Source organism: Salvia hispanica, chromosome 1 (genome assembly GCF_029641045.1).
Source record: "Salvia hispanica isolate PSC_SH4W2 chromosome 1, Shi_PSC_v1, whole genome shotgun sequence".
NCBI classification, from domain to species: domain Eukaryota; kingdom Viridiplantae; phylum Streptophyta; class Magnoliopsida; order Lamiales; family Lamiaceae; genus Salvia; species Salvia hispanica.
This window is the reverse complement of record NC_142692.1, coordinates 39,190,716-39,207,858: the sequence shown is the minus strand read 5'-3', so window position 1 is coordinate 39,207,858 and position 17,143 is coordinate 39,190,716. Positions and strand designations below refer to the sequence as shown.

Sequence of the window (17,143 nt, the reverse complement as noted above, 5' to 3'; positions counted from 1 at the left end):
TTACTAGGAACCACATCCTATTTATATCTATATATACATATAAATATTACTAGTATATGTATGTGTATTATAAGGGTTTATACTAGAACAAAGTTAAAAAAAATGAGAATGTAAGAACATTTTTGAACCTATATTTAATGTAAATTAGTAAAATTTATTTTGTTTAAGTTTGATTTTATCCTTTTCCTTCAATTTTAGTTTCTTTGTTTTTGTTGAACTTTACAAACACTAATCATGCATGATTCATGATATCCAAATTGAGTTTAACTTTTTTAATATTGAAAATTTTATCTAATAATAGCATTATTTTTTTTATTAAGAAATGCTAATCAGGTTTCATTAAGTTATCACATATTTCAACGCTATAGTATTAGAAAAATATGATTTTGTACAAAATATAAATCATGTGTTACATGTTACATAAAAACATGAATTTTTTTATGCGAGCTGTCTCGATAAATATACTTCTCCCTATAATTGCATAAGATATTCTACATTTTGGAAAAAAGCCAAAAAATCTTGGTCTATATATAAGGCGTAATTAATCGAAGATATATACGTGTATAATTTTCTTTCCTTTTCTTTAATTTTTTCCTATTTATTGACCTGGACCCATTTCAGATTCTTTACAATACTATAGCTAGACAACTATATTGGTGAGAAAACAGAATTTTACAAACAACGATAAATAATAAATGCAATGAAAATCTCTTATATGAACAAATAACAATGTTTCTGTTGGATTAAAACCCTTAAAAGAAAAAAATACTAATAAAAGAGTTTGACTAGTTTTTTGAAGTCGGCAAAAACTATTATGTGTGATGAATCCACTCTATTTAAATTTAAAAGAATTTATTTTTCTCTAATTAAAACTAGTTAATCTGATCAAATCAAAATTATTTTGTCATTTGGATTAGAATTTAATTGGAGATAATGTACAATGCATAAAATTTGAAACACTTGTCCCTTATTCAAAAATGGTTACGTGTGAGTTGAAATAATTAACAGTTATAACGATGAAAATGAAAGGATTATTTAGTTACATAAAATAGAAAATTAATTATTCACTATATAGTCTATAATGATAGATAGTGAATATACTCAAACCGGATAAGACGTGTGGGGTTTGAAGTATAGGGATTTGGGCAGGTAAATTAGGGCAGATAGAGTAGTGATTTAGAGACATAATGTCTCCATGACATAATACCTTTATGTCTCTTTGACATAAGATTAATTCAAATATGGACTAATATACCCTAATTGGATTATACATGCCAAATCAAATTAGATATATATCTGTATTGATTTTAGCTAAATTGTAATATTGTTTTCGTTAATGCATTAGATTAGACTTTATTTTTACAAATATTAGGCAGATTTTTATATTTTTTTAAGTAGTAGTATTCGGAAGCTAGTATATTTTATTACTATATTATTTTTATATCTTAATTATATTCGTAATGTGCTTTGTACAAGTTTGATTTTCTTTCTATTTTTTATACTTTGTATATACCATTAGTTAGTTTGTATTTTAATTTTTATATAAGATAACTCCGTATTTTATTGTTTATTTTGTGATTATAATATTGTTAGTTTTACATAATATGACTTGTTTTTTTAATTGTGCTATAAAATAAGTAACTATTTTAATTTTATATTATGTATGACTTTGAAATTGAATATTATGGTGATAATAATATTACTAAACTTAAATTAGTAATATTACTAATTAAGTTTAGTAATATTATATAGAGTAAAGACCAAAATTGGTCTTGAACATATGCCCATTTTATTATTTTGGTTTTAAACTTTATCTTTTGAATTTTTTGGTCATGTACATTTCATATCGAATCACAATTGGTCATCCGTTAACAATTCCGTTGAGTGGAGTGGAGCCAAGAAGTCTAATAGTACTATTTTATAAAAGAAATTTGACGAGTTAAGAACATATGATTTTATTTTTTATCGAGGTTCAATTGTAACGTTTCAGAAATTAAGGATATATAGAGATTAAATTTTGGAAAGAACAAATATTAATTATGTAGACTTAGTAATTTATTTAAATTAAAATTATAAAAACTAATTTGATAAGAAATCCATTATAAATTATTTGCTGATAAATATATCTTACTTTATTAGATTGATAAATGAACACTAAATATATAGATGGAATTACACTATTTTAAAACTTTAAATATGTGTCTTTAAATAAATGAAAGAGAAAGATGAGATTAAAAAAATATTGTCAATCATAAATATAAAGGTAGTATGCTAACAAAATAATTGAATACGCATAATTAGAGCAATGTCATTAATTAAGTATACTAATGAACAATTTAATGTAGGGGTAATAAAGTATATAAACATAACATCATTTTAAATACAAATAATAATATAATATACAATTACTACTTTAACCTCATTATGTCTTAGACATTATGTCTCCAAAACATTTTTGTTTCAATATATAGCAATATTCCATAGATAAAGATTGTGGTTTAAATAAAGTTTTGAAAATATTAATTTGTGTATTATGGGATAGGTATAAAATTTATAATTTTATATGAGAAATACAAGTAAAATGAGCCAAAATTCGTATATTTTGAAACAATTAATTCGATTTATAGTGACGTACAAATTAATACTTCACTTATATTTTTAACGCGGTATTGTTGAATGTTGATCTTGTGTACGTACAAATATTTATTCTATTTTTTATTTATATGTTAATTATAAATAATTATAATTGGATTTTTTATTTCGTGTTTGCTTTTCTTCAAAAGAAAAGCCAATTGAAGTGGATAATTTCTTCAATCGACGTAACTTTGCAAATACTACTATCAACTAGCAATGTGTTGTCACAATCTATATATGACCCTACCACTCATGAACTAATTTCTCTAAGGAACAAAGAATATAGGAGTACATGTATAGATGTTCAAATTAAAATCAATTTTTATAATTATGGGAATTATATTTTTAAATCAATTAGAAAAATATCTAAAATAGATGCATTTCTCTTATTAGATTAATGCAAACATGAGTTCAAATCTTAGAGGAGATGTAAAATGTATTTTTGTATATATTTAATTTTTATTACGTATATGATTATTTCATACGTTAAAAGTAATGTTCTCTTGTTCTCGTATTAAGAGTGGTTTGCAGTATAACCGATCTCAGGGGGTGTCAAATGAGAAGTCATAGTACAATGTAAGGACATATATATATATATATATATATATATATATATATATATATATATATATATATATATAAACGTTTTAAAATTTTAACCATTCAATCACATATTTCTTTAATTAGTTGATAGTTACATCTCTTTGCTGTATTAGTGCAACATTAAAATTTGTATTTATGTATCTTTTACAAATATATTTAATTTCAGTGTGAATGCAATACAAACGCAATGTTTTAGTATTTTAATTTTTTATGATAAATTAATTAAGATCATTTAACATGACGGGTATAGATATATACATATGTCTAGGATAAAATAGTTTTATTATATATCTCAATTATGATATGCATAACAAAGATAGTATAATATCAATTATTTGACCTTATGAATGCCTCATCGTGCTTTCCCATGCTTATTGTTTGATGATGTCCTCCCATTTATCTTTGGGCCCACAATATTGGGTGGTCAAGAGGTGTTGGAGAAGTTGAGATTAAATATTCTTGAAATGAAGTATTTTCCAAAATGGTACTTACTATTTTATAGTAATTGTGCATGTCAAGTTACTATCACATTCAACTAGTTTTATATATACCAAAGATTGTGTAATGGTTTTTGAAATATTACTTTTGTACTTCCCTCAAAACAAAACAAAAATCTCTCATGTAGTACTTGACAAGTTTCAAATTAGTACTCTCCCCATCACGCAATGATAGTCCTATTTGATTATAATGGTATGAGTTTTAGGAAATCAAACGAAAAACAGATTAAACAGATTGAATAAGTTAGAAAAATATAAGCTCCACCTAGTTTTTATTAGAAAAAGGTAATTGCATGTATAGATATAAACTATCCACAATTTTTTATTTCTCTTTGACCTTTGTAGTCTAGCTAAATATACCGAAAATTGATCAAAAATTGATTAAATTTTATGATTTTTCCTGCAATCTAGCTATCCAAAAATATAACTGAAGCTATGGAGAAGTTTTCATGGACACCTGTTAAAAATAATTCTAGTTTCATCCAAAATAAATAAATATGTTGAAATTGCGTCATTTTCATGAATTATGATGATTGTGTATTGATGGGGTCCGAAATAGTGATGGTATTAAAATTGGCTGCAAATATAACTAAATTCATCTGCCTTTCCTCTTTTTTGCTTCTTCTTTATTATCTGACATTTTCATATGAAAAGTGGAGTGCTAACTGTATACATCCATATTGGAAGTATTTAATTATCTATTCACACCATATATACCTCCAACAAACTCACCTTAAGTGCATCGGCAACATCGTGCTCAACGTCTAAACACTACACGGCCAGGCAGAACAACGTGCACGTGCGTTGGATCATCGATTTCGTGAAACGTGACATTTTAGGGGATTGTACTATTTTAAATATACAAAAATATTTGTAATAATGCTTCTCATATGGAGTATTAGTAATATATTTTTCAATAACATTTTATGCAAAGATAACTATAAAGTTGAGCTTGACTTAAAACCTTTTAGAAAATAACTTGTTAAATTGAAGCCTATTAGTTGTATATATTGTAGGCCCAATTGAATATTGATTGGGCTAGTGGGCTTGGATTTCAAATAATTTTGAATTTCCACTTTGATTGAAACTTGAAAGGCTTTGTTACCTCTTTACAATTTATAACTTGTATACTAAGTTAGTGCACATAAATGAATAAATGATTTTTTTCAATTAAATAACGGTTGTTTTTTTTATGAGGATTCATTTTGATTATCACATCATTTTTTATATACCAAATCACCTTCTAATTATTTGAGGCAATTTGTTTCATGGAAAATCTAGAATTTGATGCATTATCATTCTAGGTTTGAAATTTGATGCATTAACCCATGCCATCAATATATACCTGACCTGATAATATCATAGTATTCAAAAATCAAGGGTTACTGATAGCCATATTTATATTTATATAGATAAAAAAGACATACATCACCAAAATCAATAGACTTAGTAGTATCATTCATCCATAACTCAAAACTACACATTAGTCTCATTCATTGTAGCCTTATCATCTTCACTTTTTACTTGTTTTTTCTTACCCCACAGCACACAGTACAAACCCACTATAAGCAACATGCTGCCGCATATACTGCACAAAAGAGCCCTTTCGTTAGAAACGAACAATTTTCGACACGGCACATAATCACAATATACTACATATAAAAGGACATGACATGGTCGGGTATCATGTGGTTCACATGATATCGAAAACATCTTTTTAATTTTGGATAAATTGTGTATCAGGTTGTTTGACATGTTAAAATCAGCTATAGATCAGACGAATTATGAATTTGATCCAAGCAATAACGAAATTATCTGAAAATGAGTATCATCTCGGAAATTTGATATTTTCCATAAAATTAAAATTTGGTCGTCAACATCTTTAAAATTTGTAACCAATTTTCCACTAGTTGGATTTTCTTCTAAATTGGATTCAACAAGGCACATAATATCACGTAGGTAGACAAATCCGATTAATATAAGAAACGATGTCGTATTTAATAGATGTAAATAACGTTGTTTTGTGTGTTACTTGAGTTTAAAATTTTCTCCCAAAATTAATTGGAATTTCAAATCGTGCAAAAAGTCACTATAGTGCTTCATAACACAATTATTTATCACAAGTTTTGACATTTTGTCTTTATGCTAAAATAATGTACAACAAGATAACACTATATATAATGTAAACCACTTTCTTTTCACTTTTAACTACGGTTTCTTTACCACTTCTTTTATTCCACACAAAGTTGTTGACAAGACTGGCCTTTTTTATCATACAACTTAGTTTTATAGTGGTAGCACGATTAAATGATAATTACCTAAATGGTACACGTTAAATTGACAATTTTTACTAAGTGAATATGTACATTGTTATTCACGCTTCTGAAATTGTTCGGATTGTTGACTGCAACAGACGTTTGATATTTTCCTAAATCACGAAATTGAAATACGAAACAATATAATTACTGACCTTCCGAGATGGAGCATCTCATTCCATAAAAAAGCAGAGAAGATGGCGGTAAAAATAAGTTGCAAAGGAGTGAATGCAGCAGTAAAAAGAGGACCTTTGCTCTCCACAGCCCAAAGAAACAGCCAGTAACTTAATCCAGTTACTACTACACCCTGTACATTACAATACATTTTAAAATAAAATCTAAAAGAATTATGTATTTCTCAATACCATGTCAAATTCAAACATTACTCCCTCCGTCCGTCAATAGACGCATTACTTTTTGGCACAGAGGAAATATTCGTTCTACTTTTATATATATTACTCTTCCAGTCCCAAGTTAATTGAGACATTTCTTCCATACACGAAATTTCAGAAAGTTGTGTTCAGTAAGTTAAGTAAACAGAGAACACTATCTATTTTAAAATGGTTGATTTTTTCTAGAAATGGTTGAAGAAATAATAACGTAAGAACAATTAAAATGGTTGATTTTTTTTAGAAAAAAAAAATGGTTTGTTTAGTCAGGGATATTTTGAAAGTGAATACTAATCAATTAACTTAAGACAAATCGAGTAGTGTAATTAGGTAATTTAATGGAGTGCCAGAAATGGAAAAATGAGACACGTATTGACGAAGAGATTGTGAAGACGTACACAGTATATGACAGATAAAAGATTGAAATCCCACGTCAATTTCCACGAAGAAATGTCTCTTTGCAGAGCCATGCCCCAAACTGTTGATTGTATGCAGCTAAATAAGCATTGTAGCATTGTTAATCGGAACTTTGCTGGATACATCTTCACTAGAGGGGCCTACCAAATATCAATATAATGTGTTTCATTACATAATAATTAATGATGGAAAACTAGTACTATAATTTTATTAGAGTACAATGCGATAGTTTGATATGTATTTGTAATCATTGTTATCTTATTAATAAAAGTATAATACTAAATAATGAAATTTGGATTTTTTTTTAATTATCGATGAATCAAACAATGTTGTCTACTCATAAATGAAAAGATATTATTTGGTTGAAAAAAAAAATCCAAACTTCATGATTTTTCTAACTAGTTTACAAAATGGACCAAAATCTAAACAATCTTTATAGTTTTTTTGAGCAATTTACCCTATATAATAAAATTGAAATGGGACAGCTAAATAAGACATGCATGTATTAGCAAAGGAGAAAGTATATATTTACTATAAAATATCAATTTTTAATTTATTTGTATAAATAAACATTACCTGCATGACAAGCCATGAAGCCCAAATAACATTGGACAAGAGCATAAGTAGACAACCTTGTATCCATTTCTCTTTGCTGCTAATATAGTTTCCATGATTGCTCATAGCTTTCTCTTCAGACAAATTCACAATACTAAATTGAGGCCCTTTCACAAAGGCAAACACCATTGCCCCTGAAAAACTCACCACAGTCCCCACAATCTTCAAAATCCCTGACCATTCCCTGATTGAAAACTTCTCAATCCTGATCAATAACACACGGGAGAGTCATGTGTCTGACAGTCTCGAGACCCGGATCAGCATGACTATATATATAAAGTTTGACAATCTTGACCTGTTAAACGGTCCGACACATAATAATGGAGTACTATTTGATTGAGGTACCTGAGACCAACTGCGACAACAAAGGTGAATACGGGAACACTGTTGTTGCTAGCCGAACCGAACGTTGCGGAAACGTAGTTTATCGCGTATACGTAGAGGTTCAAGCTCAAAGTAATCCTACAAAACGGTCAAATCATGTCAAATGGCTATGGCCTCAGTGGCAAAACACGTAAATATCAAAAGCAACGTAACAACCAAGAACACAACGAAAACGCGAACTATCATCCAAACTTACCCAAATAAAGAAACTAAAAATATCTTCCATAGTAGGCTGTATGACAATTGATCACCACTTTTCCTAAGAAAAAATAGCAAAAAAAAAAAGATTAAATCAAGAACATTATAAAATGATTAAAGGAAGAATAAAAAGAGAATGAACCTCTCAAGAATTAGTGCAAAAGGGAGCAAAGCAAGAGTAGCAAATGCTTGACGATATGCCACAAAGACGAATGGATTCATTCCTTTAGCCATTGCTGTTTTAGAAAAGAGAGCCATTCCTGCATATGCTAATTGCACTAATATCATGGCCAAATATGGCTTTTTTTCTCCTAACATTTTCACTATATCAAATGATTTTGCCATCTCTCTCTATATATGTGAAAAGAAAAGAACTAGTGAGTTTAGATCATGTGGATGTATGAAATGACAAACTCTTCATAGTACTATATATAGATTCAAACATTCAGCCATCGTCACAAATTTCAAGAAATCTGAAAAAATATCGGGGAAGAAAAATAAGTGAAATGTGGTTCCTTGGTATATTAGTTTTATGATGAAATATGAGTCAGATATGACATGTTAATATTATAGTGGATATCTAAAAATGACACAATGAGATAGTTAATGGCTCGTGCAATGTATACAATGAATACAAGTTATTTTTAAAATTGGTTTCATTTTTCTGGTAGTTTTTTTTTACTTAATTCCGTTTTGTTCTTGGCCTCTTAAAATTTTAATTTGTTGATATTTTTCCTTGCATTTTTAATTTAAATGGAAATAGTAATATAAGTACAAATATAGCAAATATGTAGGTACCAATATATCACTAGAGTGGGGGTCCGATGATAGATTCCCATCTTTTGCAATTCAATGTGTACCACTTCGTTTTCCACTTTTATTTTTTTCAAATCCAGTTCATCAAATTTATAATTATTTGTTTTGATTTATAGTATTCTAATGAATGTAATTATATCTTAAATGTCAATAGTAAATATTACTCCCTTAATCTCAAGGAAGATGACCATTTTTTTGAGCGGCATGAGATTTTATGCAATTTTATTTTGTGTATTAAGTTAAGAAAATAAAGAAAGGATGAATAAAGTAGAAATACAAGTATTTTCGATTTTTTACAAATGAGTCAATTTGATTTGGACAAAACAAAAATGAAAGTAGATGATCTTAATGGAATAGAGGAAGTACTAAGATTTATCAGGAGTAGTAATTATAGTATGGAGTATATGTTTTTATAATGAATATCATTAAATTAATATTGAAACAAAGGATTTAAGGCACCAAGATGTTTGTTCTCCATTGTGTAATTCAAGTCACTTCAAGAGCATGTGAGTTATATTAGAAAAAATACATTTGTTAAAATTATTTACCCTAGAAAAATACTAGTACTATACTTTTTTATACATTTTAAATACACATTTTATAGGATGATAATTAAATTTTAAGCGGTGTTTCACAACATATGTAATGTTAAAAGGATGACCCATCTAATTATAAAAATGGAATGAGATAATTAAAATGAAAAGAAGGGAATATAAGATTATAAATATGAACTGCTGTCCAATCATGTCTCTCTTTAAAAATCTAAAAACACTATCAATAAAGTTAGCAATACAACTAGAAAAAGTGTTTAGTGAAGCACTATATATTCAATTACCAATTTGATTTTTGGCTAAACAAACAGATATTTATATTTCAAAATTACACTATTTTTTCTAGAACAACAATCGCCTTGCGTCGTCAAATTTAAAATATTTGATACTCCTATATTTTCAAATAATAAAAATGCCAAACATTTTCAATTATTATGATATCGAGTGGGTTAATATTTTTTCCATTAATAAAATGCCAAATAAATTTTGGTCATATTATTCGTCACTTACTACAGTTTATGTTTTTATTTGAATGGATACAATCAGATACATGATGGGAAAACGCATCATATATTATATGATTTCTATTGATGAATAGATTTACACTTTGCAAAAGGATCTTCCTAAATAATAGACTTTGATTTTATAGACTTCAACGTTAAATATTTGAGCCTTAAATTTTCCGACGTTCTCTCGTCTTGAGCAGTGTCTTCATATTTTTTTTTAATTGTCTCAAGTAGAATTAAATTTTAAATTTTCCAAATTGGTCAAGAGTTATAGAAGCTTGAATTCAATTTTAAATTAATTAAAACTCTGCAAACTCAAAAGTCAAAACCAACTTTTCCTTTCCACTATGAATCTAGTTTTTCGTAATAACTGTCTAAAATAGTTTATGGAGTACTATTTGTTAGTAATTAAAATCTAGATTTGTTATGTTCGTTGTATTAATGATTAATTAATTTAAAAGTGCTATTAAGAACGTGCAGGTTTATGCACTGCATTTGCGCTATGTTTATGTTAGAGAATTCATGATATTAATCATAAATATTCAAATAATTGATCAAGCATTTTTGGTGGGAGCTCAGGATATTCCTTTGTTTACGATAAGGGTGGAGCCACAAATTATTATATATCTTGAAATTATAAAAGAGATGTGATTAAATGAAAATTCTAAATAATGTAGAAACTCAAAACTATGATTTAGACCATTGAAAAATATCAACAGATCACAAAAAAACATCAATAAGAAAATGTCAACAAAATTTCAACGGTAGTCAATGATTGATGTTGTGTTGATACAAAAATCTTGAAATTTTACACTATGTTGATATTATATTGAAATTGTGTTGAAGCTTTATTGAGGAGTTTTGAGTTTGTACAATATATAAGTTTGAGTTTATTACTAACAATTACAAAGATATGTATAAAATTTTTTCGAAGAATTTGATAAGGGAACTTTAGTAGTATAAAGTAATTAAGTAGATTATTGGTGAAAGCCCATAATATTCTTTTAGTGATACCATGGGTGAAGCCAGAAAATTATCTTGGACAAACAACAATATATGTATGGAATATTTAATAATTTTTGTTATTGGTGGAAGCTCATTCTATTCCTCAAACTTAGGTGAATGAATATGACTGGACTAAAGACTAGGTGGCATGATGATGGCTATGGAGTTTAGTGAAATTTAATCCTTTGTGCAATATTTGCACTCCCAAGTCAAATATGATACCAAATATGTGAAAGGATGATATAATTACATCATTACTAGCAAATTTTGGTCATGGAAAGTGGGATTATTTAGTTATCCCACTAAATAATGTTTAATTTAGGTGTATGTCTCATGGAGTATATTATAATTATAATTGTATTGTTAGGTATATTACATTGATCAGTTGATTCTAATTGCATATTTAAGCTCTATTAACAATATTAATTTGTTGTGGTCGGTGCTTTCTAATCTTTCAAGTCAATTATGCAAAAATGCAAGTGATATAAACTATTTGATCAACTGCTCGAGTTAGTGGAGATATAATTAATGCTTCCCATTTGTTAGTGCTTAAAGTTTATACTTTAAGAAATCATTTTGAGTGATGTCTAAATCATAGTAAGATATAGTTTCTAAATACTAATATACTTATGGAAATGAATTTATTTTGATAAAAATTTTCAAACTCCTGGGAACAAAAAAACATAAAAACAAAAACAAAGATAAAGCAGATGAAAAAGAAGCAAAATGATCATACAACATCAACCCAAGCACTGAAACAAAGACAACAGAGGGGCGAACACTAAAAAAAGGCCACACAAGAACCATAAGAGCATCCACTATAGGGGAGCCGCGGCCAGGCCACGCCAGAGCCGCGAGCCGCAGCTCCCTATAGTGGCATTCATGGGCAGCCGTGGCGGGTAGGGGGTGGACACGGGAGCGCCACGATCGTGGCCCGGCCGCGGCTCTTGGGCGGGAGCCGTGGCTCTCCTATTGCAGCGGCCACGGGCCGCGGCTCTCCCTATTTTTTGATTTTTTTTTGTTATTCTATAAGTATACACATTTTTAACTCATTCCTACACAAATTCTATAAATATACCCATTTTTAATTAAAATATACACAAAATGAAAAAAATAAATTATTTGGTGGCTTGGGCATGTCCACTATAGTGTAAAACATGGGCGTTGGTGGCCCGACCACGATTTTATTGCTTGGCCACGTTTTGTGGCTTGGCCCGGCCAACTATAGTGGACACTCTAACAACAATAGACAACTACTCAACAAAGCCCCAACAACAAAACAAAAGCCAAACAAAAAAAAAGCACTCAAAGCGTACCTCCTCATTCTCTAAGAGTGTCCACGATAGTCGGCTGCCGCGGCTCACTATAGGGGAGGACGAGGGCGGCGGCAGTGGGTAGTGGAGGACGTTGGCGCGCCAGGTGCTCGGCGAGGACACGGCACAGGGTCCCTGGCCGCGGCGCTGCCTGTGGCGACCTATAGATTTCTTAATCTACGTGCTCAAAAGTTTTGACTCAACTTAATTGGAATGGAATAAGTATATTTAATAATTATAATTATAAATTTAACGTGTACTCATCAAGATAGATAAATTATTATTTCCTCTGTCCCAGAGGATGAGTACACATTCTTTCATTTTTATTCCGTATCTCACGGGACTATGGACTTTCTAATTTTTGAAACTTTTCTTTCACTAATAAGACGAGACTCATCTTCTATTTGCAATATTTTACTTACTTTTTTATTTTTAATTCTCTTTTATTTTATCAATTGCGCATTACTATTAAATTTTGTGTCTTATACTAAAGGAGTAATATTTAAAAAAATATTAGTATGAGGTTTTTTGTATTTCCTTCTTCTAGAGTTTTCACTTTTCCAGATTAATCTATAATTATTTAGACATTTTTAATTCCAAAATATACTCTGTTAAAGGTGGATGTGAAAAATATTTCATCAAACTGAATGAAAAAATTGAAATCGCGCGCAGATTTTCTGGATTAAATTGGCTCCGTCCAAATTTCTAATCCATTGATGACGCGACGAAGCTTGAATTTCCGTATTGTTCGTCTCTTTTCACACAATTCTCGCTGTTTTTTTGCAATAGCGAGTCACTATTCAATTTTCTAGTTCAATTCAAAGCTGCAGTCACAATTAGTGATTTCGTTCATGTTTTTCGGTTTCCCCCTTTTGAGTTTGATGACATTTCCAGCTGCATGTCAATTTCTTGCCTTTTTCTGTCGCCCTTCACATTTTTAGGGATTCTGTGGATTGTGAATGTGTGTTTTTTTATTGAATTAAACAAGTTATCGGATTTGTTTTGGGGAAAATTAATTTATGCTGTGGAGAATTTCGATTTTAGTTTACAAATAGGGAGGGGTTTGCTTGGATTTTGCTGGATGATAATGTAGCTACTGTGATTATCAATTGGTTGAGATGATTAAGCTTTCAATTTTGTTTTACCCTTTCTTCAGATTGAAAGAAATAGCTTGGCATTGTGAGGATGTGGAAGTAGTTGATGTAGATCATCCTCGATACCCTTCGTGTGGAAACATGACTCTACGGCCTTCTACTCCGGTATGGATGTGCTGATCGTCTACATTGTCGTGTTTTTGTTATGTATATATAGCTGGTTGTCGAATGTCGATGCAATCTTACTTGGAAAGCTAAGTTAGTTTATGTTCATTACTTTGTTCAATTGTTGTGACTTGATTTTTTGTTTGCATTATTTTCGTTGTAAGCTTGAATTCCACGTTCGTTGTTTAACTGAAGTCTAGCTGCGATTTCAATGGAAATCGAGTTAAAAAAAGTACTTTGGAACTTTTTAAAGACGATTAGCAGATGAAGCATTGATGCTGCAGTGAAAGTCTAGACTCGAAAGATGATAGGTCGAATGAAAATCACTAGACAGGATACCATACTAACAGAGGAAAAGGGAACTTTTTCGTGGTTTTCATATATTTTAGTCTGCTTGTTTATTTTTACATAGAAAATATCAATTGACTGATTTTGATTTCTAGAATTATCTGCCAGCTTAGTCTTCCAATTTTTAACTGCAATTTAGGATGTCGAAGAAAAACTTAACTGTATAAATGGAACCAGCTTTTGTTATAATGGACTTGTGCATAAATTCCTCGTGCAGGAGATAGTATGTTTGCAGTGTGGTGACGTAGGATTCCGTAATTCATTTGTGTACTGTGTCAAATGCGTCAAATATGCTGTGCATCGGTAAGTTGCATAATGAAGTTTTTCCTTTCTTAAACTATTTCCTCATTGAAACTTTCAACTTCTCCATGAACCAAAGAAAAATGAAAAATGCAGAAATAAGAGCTTAGGTTGCATTCATCATCTATGATTATTATACATCTTTGTGCTGCAGGCAGCTGAACGTGACATGTTACAGCTTTCTGTTTCTTTTTAGGTTAGATATATGTTTATGTACCTACGTTCAATGCATCGTTTTACTGTGGCCTGTGGCCCTTTTCGGAGGAGCAGCTTCTTCAGAGGAGAATTTATGATTTATTTATTGCTTTATTCAAACTTGTAACTTTCTTATTTTCCAGCTATTGCCTTAACGTAGTACCCAAGTCACTCAATGAATTTGTTCGATGGTTGTGTGATGATTGTGAAGCTGAGGTGAAAAACCAACGGCCTCACCTAAAAATTTACGACACTCGTAACAAAACAAGAAACTGCTCAACTTCAAAGCATATTCAACGCGACTCTGGAACAGGAACAAAGGAAAAATGTATAGTGGTGCTCACGAAAGAAGAGCCTGTGTCTCAATCTAGTGATCTGTGTGCAAAGATGGACTTGGTTGAACTGTCTGCAACTGACAGTGACTGTCACGTTGCGGGCTTGAGAATGATAGACGAGGCTATCGTTCTTTCAGCAGATGAAAGCAAAAGACATGAGCAGAGCTCTTCCCATTCGCACAAGGAGGAAAATATCGAGGATAATCTGGTTTTGAGTACATTATCGGCTGATGATACATCTCGGAAAGATTGTTCCGTGGAAAAGAGAAGTGCGAGTCCAGTGTCCGACCTGAGAAAAGGCTGGGATACACTTTGTAGTAACACCTCGGATAGGCCTCATAACGAATGCACTAATGTTGGCTTCAATGAGCGTGCTAAATTGGCTAGTGAATCTACATTATCGGAAGATATGAAGGGCATTACAGCCTCTTTGAAGAGATATTACGGCCTGCATCGTGGGTCAGATGTCAAGACTAATCCTGCGTTGTCTCGTTTCTCGTCAGACAGTGGTTCTTTGGGAAGTTCAAAGAAGATGAAACCTGACACGCCTTCTGCAGCTAATCTCAATGGCCACAAGCGTAAACCTCTGTTTGCTCAACGTGTCAAGAAACACAAAGGGTTCGACTCAGGAACTCCGTCTGCTTGCATGACTGCTGAGAGGAGCATCAATCCAACTTGTGATGGGTTTCCAAAGGATTCAACAATCTTACCACCGGATGATTGCCAAATCCGAGCCGAACCAGTCATGGAACCAATTTGGAGGTGAGGAAAATAATAAACATGGTAAAGTTGTTACATCGATGTTATTTTTTGCATTTATTAGAATTAACTTCTTAATCGCAGGGGAAGTTTCAGTATTTCCAACAACCAACACGAAATACTAGAGGATATCATGGCTCACATGTCTTTATCGGCATGCCAGAAAGTATACAACGAGGCACGCCAGTTTATACCACTGCTCCACCTAGAAATGCTGCCAAGATCTCATGTCTGGCCACAACGTTTCGAGAGCTCAGAATCGAGTGCTGGAAACATCGCACTCTATTTCTTTCCATCAGAAAGGTTTGACATCATTCTTCGTTGCTATTAAACATGTTGCTGCACTTCCTTCACGTTACAATTACATTAACTGAATTACACTGTTTATTCGGTATAGAAGCGAGCGATTTTATGATAACCTTGTTGATGAAATGGTGGAAGAGGATCTTGCTCTGAAAGCCATTGTTAAGAATGCTGAGCTTTTGGTGTTTCCTTCGACGAAACTGCCATTATCACACTGGAGTAAGTAAATACTCCCTCCGTCCCAGTTACACTTTTTTACAAATAGAAATATTAATCTCTCTACTTTATTCTGTATCCACTTAACACACTAAACAATACTGCAAGGAAAAAAAATGTTCTCTTTGACATGGTTGTTATTTTGTGTGTGCAGGATTTCAGGGCAAATATTATATGTGGGGGGTCTTTAGGGAAAAGCAAGCTCGGGAGGCATCACGCTGTCCGTCTAGTTACAGCCCGGTGATGCATAGAGATCGCGTGGACGAAAATGGGGTTGTTGCAGCAAATTTTGGAGGGGAGAGCCCCATTACTCCATTAAGCAACTGCAGTAGCAAATTTTGAATTCAACTATATAAAGTTCTAGGTGAATATAATCTGTTTCTTGAAGAAATGTGTAAAATCTATATGAATTTCTAAGTGAAATAGATTTTGGTTCTTAAAGAAATGTGTAAAATATATGGTTGTGATAAATCCGTAATAACAACTTTTATACGATTTCTATTTTCGTATGCAATTAATTACTTCATTATTATCAATAATTAAAATAAAAATTACATAATCAAATAAGTGAAGATTTTAAAATTAAATTACGGCTACCACAATCTTTAATAATTACTTTATCATAATGTAGACAAAATATAATATGCTACTAGATTTCAAGCATTTGCCATATCATCAATTGTGACATGTTAATAATAAAAAACAATTGACTAAAAGACTAAAACTCATTGGACTTAATTTTTATAATACATGAGGCCTAACATATTTATCATTGACTAATAATTAGATATCATAGAAATAATTAATAACGTCGAAATTACTAGTAGTAAAAGAAGAAGCCAAATTCATCATCAAATTATTCACATTTCTGTTTCCATGCAAATTATCAAAATCAGTTCCATTCCACAATAAATTTTGTGGCATCTCCGCGCCGCCGCCGGAAAACTCAGCCGGGAACACTCCTCCGAAATCCGGCTGCAGCGGAGTTTCGATCAGCGCGGGCCCCGGAGATGAGTAGTTCAAGCCGGTCAAACGCTGCACGACCGCCTTGAACTCTCCGGGCTCCACGTTGTATTTCTTGGGGGAGACGGCGTAGATTATTACCGGCGGCGGCGGCGGAGGGTGGCGGCGGTGAGATTTTGCCTTTGCTATGTTGTGGGATTGTTTGCTTATGCTCAGCGGCGA

The 17,143-nt window shown here is 31.3% G+C and overlaps 2 protein-coding genes across 8 annotated transcripts; one reads left to right on the top strand and one right to left on the bottom strand.

The window, feature by feature from the left end:
• Nucleotides 1-5,116: 5,116 nt before the first annotated feature.
• LOC125217652 (WAT1-related protein At1g43650-like) lies at nt 5,117-8,525 on the bottom strand. The gene is made up of 7 exons (XM_048119174.2): nt 8,195-8,525; nt 8,051-8,113; nt 7,816-7,932; nt 7,432-7,675; nt 6,837-6,995; nt 6,205-6,356; nt 5,117-5,322 (listed from the first exon to the last, which is right to left on the bottom strand). Exons 1-7 carry the CDS (start codon nt 8,395-8,397, stop codon nt 5,211-5,213), a joined length of 1,050 nt encoding a protein of 349 aa, XP_047975131.1. The 5' UTR covers nt 8,398-8,525; the 3' UTR covers nt 5,117-5,210.
• Nucleotides 8,526-12,830: 4,305 nt separating this feature from the next.
• Nucleotides 12,831-16,445, top strand: LOC125185119 (PHD finger-containing protein 1-like). Of its 7 annotated transcripts, none has more exons than XM_048081608.2 (8): nt 12,831-12,984; nt 13,400-13,502; nt 14,068-14,153; nt 14,305-14,346; nt 14,489-15,442; nt 15,524-15,742; nt 15,837-15,961; nt 16,113-16,445. In XM_048081608.2, the coding sequence occupies exons 2-8, from the start codon at nt 13,479-13,481 to the stop codon at nt 16,298-16,300; spliced, it is 1,638 nt and encodes a 545-aa protein (XP_047937565.1). In that variant the 5' UTR covers nt 12,831-12,984; nt 13,400-13,478; the 3' UTR covers nt 16,301-16,445. The 7 variants fall into 7 exon arrangements, with proteins under 7 accessions (XP_047937565.1, XP_047937564.1, XP_047937561.1 ...); XM_048081607.2 differs by having other exon boundaries at nt 12,831-12,989; XM_048081604.2 differs by having other exon boundaries at nt 12,840-13,502.
• The last annotated feature ends 698 nt before the right edge of the window (nt 16,446-17,143 follow it).

What these genes read in the sequence shown, in the direction of transcription:
- LOC125217652 (XM_048119174.2), bottom strand. Translation starts at nt 8,397, where the DNA reads ATGGCAAAATCATTTGATATAGTGAAAATGTTAGGAGAAAAAAAGCCA. An exon ending in TTTGCACTAATTCTTGAGAG is followed by an intron (nt 8,114 to 8,194) that starts GTTCATTCTCTT and finishes ATTTTTTCTTAG; the next exon opens with GAAAAGTGGTGATCAATTGT. An exon ending in TTTTTAGTTTCTTTATTTGG is followed by an intron (nt 7,933 to 8,050) that starts GTAAGTTTGGAT and finishes ACCGTTTTGTAG; the next exon opens with GATTACTTTGAGCTTGAACC.
- LOC125185119 (XM_048081604.2), top strand. Translation starts at nt 13,362, where the DNA reads ATGATTAAGCTTTCAATTTTGTTTTACCCTTTCTTCAGATTGAAAGAA. An exon ending in CTCTACGGCCTTCTACTCCG is followed by an intron (nt 13,503 to 14,067) that starts GTATGGATGTGC and finishes TTCCTCGTGCAG; the next exon opens with GAGATAGTATGTTTGCAGTG. An exon ending in GTCATGGAACCAATTTGGAG is followed by an intron (nt 15,443 to 15,523) that starts GTGAGGAAAATA and finishes TCTTAATCGCAG; the next exon opens with GGGAAGTTTCAGTATTTCCA.